Source organism: Harpegnathos saltator, unplaced genomic scaffold (assembly GCF_003227715.2).
Source record: "Harpegnathos saltator strain DR-91 unplaced genomic scaffold, Hsal_v8.6 scaffold628, whole genome shotgun sequence".
In the NCBI taxonomy this organism is placed as follows: Eukaryota; Metazoa; Arthropoda; class Insecta; order Hymenoptera; family Formicidae; genus Harpegnathos; species Harpegnathos saltator.
In genome coordinates, this window is record NW_020230458.1 from 182,938 (window position 1) to 194,135 (window position 11,198).

Consider the following 11,198-nt stretch of genomic DNA (forward strand, 5'->3'; position numbering starts at 1 on the left):
ATCGAATTAACCAATCATGATAAAAAGATATTTGCTCTTTTTATTCTTATTGGTTAATCCGATGCTAGTTACTTTATCCGTAATGTGCAAGTTCCGAACGCACTCCAAATAATTTAAATGCCACTTTATTGGTTATTACTAAATACATGGTTATACTATATACTCCTGCTTGTAGAATGCGATACGTTTGTCATAGAATCCAAAGATTTAAAACTTTCACTTAAAAATGGAATTATATCACTTTTTCTTCTTTTGTGCCACAAGAAATGTATAATGTACCACCAAATCATTAAATTGTGCCTGTATGCCACTGACCTTTAAAGCCAGCGGCACACTGCACACGGTGCTTGTTTTCGTGTTGAATTGCTTGCTGGATGAAAATACTGCGTTCTGATTGGTGCATTTCCACACATCTTCGGAAATGTACTAATCAGAACGCAGTATTTTCATTCAGCATGCAATCCAGCACGAAAACAAGCATCGTGTGCCGTTGACTTAATTGTGCCACATGTGGTACACTCGCGAGCATAAAGTCCTAAACACAATATCAGGCAACAGGCAGTAAGAATAAAAATAGACCAATTACAATAGATTATTCTTGTAATAGTCGATTGTGATTGGTCTATTTTTATTCTTATTGTCTGTTACCTGGCATTGTGTTTAGGGCTTAAAGGTTTGTGACCGTTTTTTTGCAACTTTCGGAACGCATCCCGACTCGAGAAGAATGAGAGTCACTGCTCCGCCTGTGGAGCACGCCTGCGCAGTGACTCACGACGAAAGGCCAGAAATGAAATATACGCGGTGGGACATATTATAATAATACAGACTCAGATGAAATGAATACTCCAGTATTAAATGGAAATGAGGGAACACAGAACAGATAAAAATCATCCGATGTAAGTCTTATACTCCGGAGGACATCCGAGAAAGGTAAAATACGAACTTAATTAAGAGAATTAAGCTGCATTATGATAGTTACGATTCTGTTATACATTTATATATGATTTATTGTTCTAGCAACAGCCATCTTCTATAGCAGAAGCAATGATATTACAGAAGCAGCTGTTATAGCGAATTTTGAATTTTTGAGACATACAGACATGGACATGGAAGAGGAAGAAGGAGATGGAGACGATGAAATTTATACAGATACCAGATACCAGATATCAAACCAAATAACGTAACGCTTACTATCATCTTGCATTTTAATGATATTGTTCACGCTATTTGTTAACATAATTTCTTATTTTTCAGGCATCTATCCCCCTTCTAACGGAAGGTGTTGATATAGATGCAGAGGTAGAAGTATTAAATGAATTAAATCTCCTCACAGAAATTGAAGAATCGCCACCTTTTTTTAAAATGTGGATATTGTCCTAGGCCACCTCCAAAACTACCTTCGGGTGATTGACACTTAGCTAGAAAGCCTGCTATCTTGGAATATTCCTCGTCTCCCAAACGTTCTCCTAATATTTCAAGTGAATGCAATATCCAATAACACAGCCAAGGTTTGCTGCAGTCCAAACACTATAATTATAAATACTCAAGATATACTGTTATGTTTGAATTGTCATATATAAAAATAATATATCAACTTTTACTTGTATAATATATTCATAAAATTGTATTTTTGATATTAAATAAACAAATACCTCATAAGCCCCACTTAAATTATTGATTGATTTCTTTAAAAAACTAATATGCCTCTGTTTAATTAAAGTTGGTTCTTTGCATAATTGATATAATGTAAGCACATCATCTTTAATACGATTCTGAAAGTTTGAATATATTTTATTTAAATGAAACATTGCTTATATGAATTTTAACATTATATTATAGTATCATGAATATAAGTAAAAAATAAGTAATTAAAGTAAATTATATGCTTGTATATTTATGTAAGGACACACTTGTCCGATTGTGGTTACAGTTTTAAATCCTTTATCTTGCTTTTGCTCCAAAATCTCCTCATAACTTCTAATCTTTTTCTTATCTAATATATCATCAAACTCCAAATCCATAATCTGATAAGAATAACTCGATGAATAAAATAATAATCCATTAATTACAATAGTATTTCTAGGTGCATAATGGAGATGATTTTAATTGAGTTTAAAAGTTTATATGTGCTTGCATAAATTACAAATCGTTGCAATATATCACTTCAAACAATGACATTCGATGAAAAAATACGAATCAGTATAAATATGGTACAACATTATATTAAACTTATATTTGAACTTGTTAAATGACATTATCATTGATATTACAGTGATACTTACGTTATTTGTTTTGCTAATATTTATTTTGCTGATCAATAACACTTTACGATAAATGTTAAGTTTAATGTCTATAGCTTTTTATTGCAAGTGTCAATATCGCATATTAACAATTTGTAGCGGAGGAGAGAGACTACCAAGTTGTAGACTGGATGTATAATCGCCACTGAATTTGTTAGTTTTGATCCAACGATCGATGAACGTGGTGAATTTTATGCAACTGATAATCCACTTAGAGCGTAACATGTATGATATAGGTCTCGGTTTCTGGAAAAAACAAAGAAAAATGATGAAATGCAACGTTATCACGATATATGTTATTTTGCAATTATCGCAAATTATTCTGGTTACATAAGATACAATTTTTTATTTTTATGATGTAACCGCTAATATAAATTCAATAATAGTAATATAATCACTGATATGAATGGACACAAGTCATACTTTCCCGGTTTATCCAGAAGACCACCTAGTGGATGCTGACAACAAACTAATATGTACTCTTGTAAGGCTTGATTGAACAACCAGTAATTGGAATTATACTCTTCTTTTTCTTTCGACAAGATAGCATGAATCAATAGGAATGCTCCACCTTGCCAGAATGAGTAACAACCATCCACCAGTTTATTGATATGTCCTTGAAAACCACCCTCTAGACGCATTTGCTTATTTACTATCCATTTCTAAAAAAGAAAAAAATAAATAAATAAAATATACATAGATATATATCTTTATATATATTGGGTGAGTGCAAAAGTTCGTGCGGAGTTTCAATAGATGGAGTTATAAGCGTCGTAAAGTGTTGTCATTAATACTTCCATCTACATATTATATAACGTTGGAAAGGTGACGTCTTCAGCTATTATTAAAAAAAAAATCATTTGTTTTCATACAAACTGCTTCGAGAAATATCACTTTAAAAATGAGTATCGATAAGGTGCATTTACGGCATGTTATGCTTTACGAGTTTCGGAAGGGAATAAACGTTGCCGCAGCCGTAAAAAACATTCAGGATGTTTATCAGGATGAAGCACCAGCTAAACGAACTGTGGAAAAATGGTTTGCTAAATTTCGGCGCGGAGAATTTAACCTTGAAGACGAGCCACGCTCTGGTCGACCTTCTGACATTGATGACGATGTTTTGCGTACTTTAGTGCTCAATAATCCGCGAATTTCAACAGAAGAAGTTGCTACAGCACTAAACGTTGACCGATCAACCGCTTTTCGGCGTTTAAAAAAGATGGGATTCGATTTGAAGCTCGATATATGGGTGCCCCATTTGCTGACCGAGAAGAACAAAATCAAGCGAATTTCTGCAGCCGTTTCTTTACTCGGGCGGCTCAATAACGAGTCGTTTTTGGATCGACTAGTGACGGGCGATGAGAAATGGGTCCTCTACAACAATGTTCAGCGCAAACGGACATGGAAACAATCAGGTGAGCATGGTGACGCAATGCCAAAGGCCAGTTTGCACCCGATGATGCTCTCTATTTGGTGGGATTGCAAGGGCATAATCTATTTCGAGCTTCTCCCCGCTGGCGAAACGATTGATTCGGACAAGTACTGTTGCCAATTAACCAATCTGAATCGAGAAATAAAAGAGAAACGTCCGATTTTGTCAAATCGCAAGGGAGTCGTCTTTCATCACGACAACGCCAGACTACACGTTTCGAAAAAGACGCTGCGCAAACTGAAGAACCTGAAATGGGATGTCTTAACGCATCCACCGTATTCTCCTGATATCGCACCATCTGACTATCACTTGTTCCGGTCATTGCAAAATTATTTAAATGGAAAAAACTTTGACTCTTTGGAGGCCTTAAAAAACGGCGTCTCTTCGTTCTTCGAATCTAAACCGCGCAGTTTTTATGATCGAGGCATCCGTATGCTGCCAGAACGTTGGGAAAAGATTATAGAAAACGATGGAGAATATATCATTGATTGAATAAAGATTTTTGTTTGCCTAATCACTGTGTGACTTTTACTCACAAACTCCGCACGAACTTTTGCACTCACCCAATAATATTGTAAACAAATATAAAAATAAAGACCTTATTAGGATCTTATCAGTAATTCCATACTTTCTTGTATTACTTATGTAATTCTTACTAAGAGTGCTAGTAAACGACACATATATGTTTTCCCAAGAAGCACGAATGCTGCTAAGCCACAGTACGCATATCCACCATGAGCCTCCATCCCTGGACAACCTCCAAACCCACCCTCCCATGTCTGACACTTGGCTATCCACTCTTCTGTGCCTCTAAATATGTCTGGAGTGTACACATTTGTTAATTTTGCAGAAACTAGAGCACAGTATGTGCCACGCATGTCAATTTTACCATTGGCATGCATGCAAAATAAACTATCTTCCCCTCGTAGAGACATTAGAAACTGCCGCAAGTTCTTCCTGAAATTTTGATTTTTATCATATGAAATATTCTTCAAGACCTGACAAATTATATCATAGAATAATTTTTATATCTTGAACTATTGGGTTGGCAACTAAGTGATTGCGGATTTTGTCGACAGATGGATGTTACACTTTCTTTTGTTTCGTTAACGTGTTCAAAGTACCAATCTATATTTTTTTCTTATTGTTTGGACTTCTACCTTTCATTTAGTACAAAAATTATATCGATTAGTTCTTTAGTTTTGTTTTTATCCCAATTTAAAAATGGAAGAGCAAGACGTGCACTTCAGACATATTTTATTGTATTATTTCCGAAAAGGCAAGAACGCATCGCAAGCACACAAGAAGTTATGTGCCGTATATAGGAATGAAGCCTTGAAAGAAAGGCAGTATCAAAACTGGTTTGCCACATTTCGTTCTGGTGATTTTTCATTGAAAAATGCTCAACGATCTGGCCGTCCAGTTGAAGTCGATGAGACCCATATCAAGGCCATTATCGATTCAGATCGTCATAGCACAACACGTGATATTGCAAAGAAGCTCAATGTATCGCATACATGCATTGAAAAAAATTTAAAAAAGCAAATTAAAAATTTTGAATTTTCATTCTTATTTAAAATCCGCAATGACTTAGTTGCCAACCCAATAAATGTCAAAAAGTAGAAAGTTAAAATGGTGCATTTGTATGGATATATAAATTTACTATATTTAAAAGTAATTATAATATAAAAATTGCTATTGTAAGATGCAACATTAGTTAAATTATTTGTTAAATAGGTATAATTCGTGTTTAGGGAAGACATCAATAATAACTTTATTCTTCATATATATTATAAAGATGATATTTCTCAATAACTATTAATTTAATTTTTAACTATATAAATACAATCCATAAATTTCAATCAAAACTATATCCTTTTTCTTTTTTCTTTCTTTCAAGAATTTATCGTTAACAACTGTTCGTAAGTATCAGTGACATTATTTGATCACGTATAATTAATATAGTAAAACTTCCTTAACCCTTTGATGCATGGTGGTAACGTACGTTACCACCATGCATCAAAGGGTTAACGAAGTTTTACTATATTAATTATACGTTCTTCTTTCCCAGTAAGCAAAATGCTAACAGAATGCGCGCAGATTGACGCCAATTTCGATCAGATCTCCAGATCAAAACCATAGCCATCTATGTCCTCATTAGGCTCGTGTTTTGTCGACAGGACCTGTATGACAGGCCGTGCGAGCAGATTGTCGGCAGAAACCGCGCAGGTCCTGCTGCCAAATTACGCGTAGAGTCTGCGCGTAGAGTTTGCTCAGTTTCTGCCTCCAATCTGCTGTCAAATTACTGCAAGTCTTGCGCGATTTTTGGTACAAATCTGCCGTCAAATATCTGACAACAGGATCTGGCGCATATTTGACCGCAGATTGGCGGTATAATTTGATATAACAGATTCTGCGTTAAATTTGTTGCCTATTTGCCATCAAACTATGATAGCAGGCTTTGTTCGAAATCTGCTCGCGCAGGTTTGGCTATCTGGGTTACTATTTGGCAGTTTATTATCCAACTAACACATTTGTGGTTGACTGGTTGTTTTGTATTTTACCGCTACCTTAGTGATAGAATAATATAAAAAATAGTTTAGGACTTATTATTTATTGCAAGTTTTATAAATAAACAAAGAGCAGAAAAAGTCATTTTTTTCTGACCTCGGATTCGTGATCAGCGACCCAAAAAACTATTGTACACCAAATTTTATAAATAATGGATCAACACGTCGTTGAAGTTTGGAGCGTTCTTGGAGCGAAAATAAAATAGCTTTTATTTAACAAAAAACCATTTAAAAATAAATGTAAATACATAAAAGATAAATTTGTGTTAAATATGACATGATATTATAAGAAAGTTGTAATTCCCGAAAATTACGCACATATAATCATTCATACAGATTATAATTATTTCCGGCACTCACAGCGCTCTGTGCCAAAAACTGACAATGCTTCCCACATGCCACTCTCTGGCATGTGCGAAAAAAGAAAAAAGTTAGTTTAATAGCAATATCGTCCCGGAACATTTTCGTTCTCCCCGAAAATGGTGAGCATACCACCACATTCAGACAGATTGTAATTATTTCCGGCAGTCACAGCGCTCTGTGCCAAAAACTGGAAATTCATCTTCACTCTCTGGCATGTGGGAAAATAGAATAAAATTAGTTTAACAGCAATATCGTCCCGGAACACTTTAGTTCTCCCCGAGAATTGTGTGGATACCATCACACTCAGACAGATTATAATTATTTCCGGCAGTCACAGCGCTCTGTGCCAAAAACTGACAACGCATTTTCGCTCTCTGGCATGTGGGAAAATAGAAAAAAATTAGTTTAACAGCAATATCGTCCCGGAACACTTTCGTTCTCCCCGAGAATTGTGTGCATACCACCACACTCAGACAGATTATAATTATTTCCGGCAGTCACAGCGCTCTGTGCCAAAAACTGTCAACGCATTTTCACTCTCTGGCATGTGGGAAAGTAGAAAAAAATTAGTTTAACAGCAATATCGTCCCGGAACACTTTCGTTCTCCCCGAGAATTGTGTGCATACCACCACACTCAGACAGATTATAATTATTTCCGGCAGTCACAGCGTTCTGTGCCAAAAACTGACAACGTATTTTCACTCTCTGGCATGTGGGAAAGTAGAAAAAAATTAGTTTAACAGCAATATCGTCCCGGAACTCTTTTGTTCCGGAATACGACGAGAATGAAAATGTTCCGGGACGAAATTGCTATTAAACTGACTTTTTTCTATTTTCCCACATGCCAGAGAATGAAAATGCATTGTCAGTTTTTGGCACAGAACACTGTGACTGCCGGAAATAATGACAATCTGTCTGAGTGTGGTGGTATACACACAATATTCGGGGAGAACGAAAGTGTTCCGAGACGATATTGCTGTAAACTAATTTTTTTCTACTTTCCCACATGCCAGAGAGTGAGAATGCATTGTCAGTTTTTGGCACAGAGCGCTGTGACTGCCGGAAATAATTACAATCTGTCTGAATGTGGTGGTATGCTCACCATTTTCGTGAAGAACGAAAGTGTTCCGGGACGATATTGCTGTTAAACTAATTTTTTTCTATTTTCCCACATGCTAGAGAGTGAAAATGCGTTGTCAGTTTTTGGCACAGAGCGTTGTGACTACCGGAAATAATTATAATCTGCCTGAGTGTGGTGGTATCCACACAATTCTCGGGGAGAACTAAAGTGTTCCGGGACGATATTGCTGTTAAACTAATTTTTTTCTATTTTCCCACATGCCAAAGAGTGAAAATGCGTTGTCAGTTTTTGGCACAGAGCGCTGTGACTGCCGGAAATAATTATAATCTGTCTGAGTGTGGTGGTATGCTCACCATTTTCGGGGAGAACGAAAGTATTCCGGGACGATATTGCTATTAAACTAACTTTTTTCTTTTTTCCCACATGCCAGAGAGTGTCATATGGGAAGCATTGTCAGTTTTTGGCACAGAGCGCTGTGAGTGCCGGAAATAATTATAATCTGTATGAATGATTATATGTGCGTAATTTTCGGGAATTACAACTTTCTTATAATGTCATGTCATATTTAACACAAATTTATCTTTCATATGTATTTACATTTATTTTTAAGTGGTTTTTTGTTAAATAAAAGCTATTTTCAATTTTCGCTCCAAGAACGCTCCAAACTTCAACGACGTTGGATCAACCGGAAAATGTATGTTTCATTTACATAAAACATGCTCAAGCCCCAGACAGCATTTGTGTGCCGTTAATGTATGACTAAGGACATTTGGTTTGTATGAGTCGTACGCATCAATGTTAGCCGATGGTAATGTCCAACAATGGATCATGCCATCTAAACTACCGCTGTAACATCAATCGCCCATACTACACATGGCTAGACATAATAGTAGTATGTAGGCAGGTATGGCCCGTCAAAACATTCCCCCTCCACTCGACCCGCCGACGCCATTAAACCACGTCCACCGGCGCCGGCGGGTCGAGTGGAGGGGGAATTTTTTGACGGGCCATACCTGCCCACAGGCAAAAACTAATCGACTTTTGAAATAAGCAAATTATGACCGTCAATTATTAGAGAGTTTGACAATTCTGACTCTTGATCAGCTACTTAATTTGCATATTGCATTTGCGGAAAAACTCTGTGGAGCTGTGTGCCGAACCTGGGACCTCGGCTCTTGAGTCACGCGTCTTACTACTACGCTACCGCTAAAACACTGATGGAAACTAGCTATATCGTCTACATACCGGAAAGTATCGACGTCACAGCTTTTAGAAAAAAACTCTGTAAGGTCTTGCTGGATTCGAACCTGGCAGCACCTCAGGCTCTTGAGTCACGCGTCTTACCACTACACTACCGCTATACCCTGATGGAAACTAGCTATATCGTCTACATACGGAAAATATTGACGTCACAAGTTTTGAAAAAACCCTGTAAGGCCCTCTGTTGGATTCGAACCGGAGCCTCTGACTCTCGAATTAAGCCGTCTTACCACTATACGCTACCTGCTGGAATACCCTGATGGAAACTAGTTATATAGCATACATACGGTAAAGTATCAACGTCACAGGTTTTAGAAAAACTCTGTAGGTCTTGGTGGATTCGAACCTGGGACCTCTGGGCTCTTGAGTTACGCGTCTTACCACTATGCCACCGTTATACCTTGATGGAAACTGGCTATATCGTCTATATACGGAAAGTATTGACGTCACAAGTTTTGAAAAACCCTGTAAGGCCCTCTGTTGGATTCGAACCGGAGCCTCTGACTCTCGAATTAAGCCGTCTTACCACCGTACTACTTACCTGTGTGTCCCCCCCCATCGCTTTCGAAAAATTGAGTTAAGTTGGGTTTTGTTACAACGAATTGGAGATCGCTGGGGAAGAGAAAAGAGATGGGGAGAAAGAAATATACAACATTTTTATAAAATAAATTCGAATTTATTTTTGAAGTTACATAAAGCTATTGTTGGAAAACGATACTACCAGTTTATACATACCCCCTGAATATTTTTACTTGTGTGTCCCCTTCGCTTTCGAACTCGAAAAATTAAGTTAAGTTAGGTTTTGTTACAACGTATTGGAGATCGCAGGGAAGAGAAAAGAGGTGGAGAGAAAAGAATATACAACATTTTTATAAAATAAATTTACACTTTATTTTTTGGAGTTACATTCATAGCTTTGCAAACACTCGTAGCATTGAGCGTTTGTTATAATCTCGTGTATAATTTCATTTAAATGAATCGTAGTCAATTCACGGAATACAATATTAAAATATGTGTCTAAAAATTGTAAATTTTTCATTTGACGTCGTACATTTTCCTCGATTTGGCGATATTTATCAACGAGCATCTGTTTTACGAAATCTTCGTTTACACCTTCCTTCGTGAGATTAAGTTCTATTTCGGCTACTAAAATACATTTACAATTACTCACAAGAGCGGTAACCGCTTGTAACTGCTCGTATCGGGTGTCGATACATTTTGTGACAGTTTGCAGACCATCGAAAGATGTCTTCTGCATTATAATATTCTCCGTATACAGCTTACGCTTCTTCAGCGGCGGTTGCTTCAGATGCGTAGACTCCTCCGATGTCTTCTTCGCAGGTCCGCTCTCGTCCAGCATTTTCCCTCGCTGACTCAGTATTACAGCTCGTGCACTGTACGCTGAGGTAAAGTTGATGCTGATATTGTTGATGATGATAGGGGTTGGTGTATTCTTATTTTCCCCACACAAATAAGAATTTGCAGAGGGTATAACGTTTTTAAACTTCTCCCACGTATTCAAATCAAGGAGAATTCCTGAAGACGTGTTCCCCATGATCCTGATCGTTGGCTCAAATGGACCCATGTCGTACGTGGTGCGCAATCCAACCTGCATCTTCTTAGTGTCCGAATTGTTGAGCGCGTACGTCGTACATAGAAGCATGTTACGGTTGTTTCCGACTTCTGTAGAGAGACTGCTCGTCTTCTTCGACGTCTTCTTGAGAGCGGTGTCCACGTTAGCACAGGACATTTTTCTTCCAAGAACTTGTAAATAACTTGTAAAGAACTTGTAATAACGAGAACTAGCTATGCTGCAAGTAGAAGCAACGGAGCTCGAATGCTTCACCAGTCTCAGCTCCGTATGGCTTTCCCCGTAGAGAATAGAAAAAAGTAGTGGGGGGGTGGTGATGCGCAGGCATAAAAGGTCTACAACTACTTATCTTTTTCAAAATGATATACAAAAGTTGTATCATTAACGTTTACTTAAGATGGTAGATAAGTCCCTGTATCGATAACATACAGTTTCTGAAACCGCTTCTCCGGGGACGATTAGATATACCTCGTTATATTAGGTTATTGTTATGTTAGATTAGATATACGTGCTACGTGTGTGGGAGAATTTACCATTAAGATTACATTAAAAGAATCGTTAGGGCTTCACTAAAAGGAGATTATTACCGATAATTTTTTT

The 11,198-nt window shown here is 37.2% G+C and overlaps 1 protein-coding gene and 1 long non-coding RNA gene across 2 annotated transcripts; one reads left to right on the top strand and one right to left on the bottom strand.

The window, feature by feature from the left end:
• The first annotated feature begins 781 nt into the window (after positions 1-781).
• Positions 782-1,593, top strand: LOC112589841 (uncharacterized). Its single transcript, XR_003113823.1, has 3 exons — positions 782-930; positions 1,018-1,180; positions 1,255-1,593. It is a non-coding gene; the product is annotated as an uncharacterized LOC112589841 (long non-coding RNA).
• Positions 1,594-2,469: 876 nt separating this feature from the next.
• LOC112589840 (protein farnesyltransferase subunit beta-like) lies at positions 2,470-10,757 on the bottom strand. The gene is made up of 4 exons (XM_025304601.1): positions 10,179-10,757; positions 4,389-4,730; positions 2,724-2,962; positions 2,470-2,546 (listed from the first exon to the last, which is right to left on the bottom strand). Exons 1-4 carry the CDS (start codon positions 10,755-10,757, stop codon positions 2,492-2,494), a joined length of 1,215 nt encoding a protein of 404 aa, XP_025160386.1. The 3' UTR covers positions 2,470-2,491.
• Positions 10,758-11,198: the final 441 nt, after the last annotated feature.

Bases quoted from the DNA above. Each gene is read 5' to 3' on its own strand.
- LOC112589840 (XM_025304601.1), bottom strand. From the start codon at position 10,757: ATGTCCTGTGCTAACGTGGACACCGCTCTCAAGAAGACGTCGAAGAAG. The intron at 4,731-10,178 runs GTGAGTAATTGT...ATAATTTGTCAG, and splicing joins TACAAGCGGTTACCGCTCTT to GTCTTGAAGAATATTTCATA. The intron at 2,547-2,723 runs GTATGACTTGTG...TGTTTTTTCCAG, and splicing joins CTTCTGGATAAACCGGGAAA to AAACCGAGACCTATATCATA.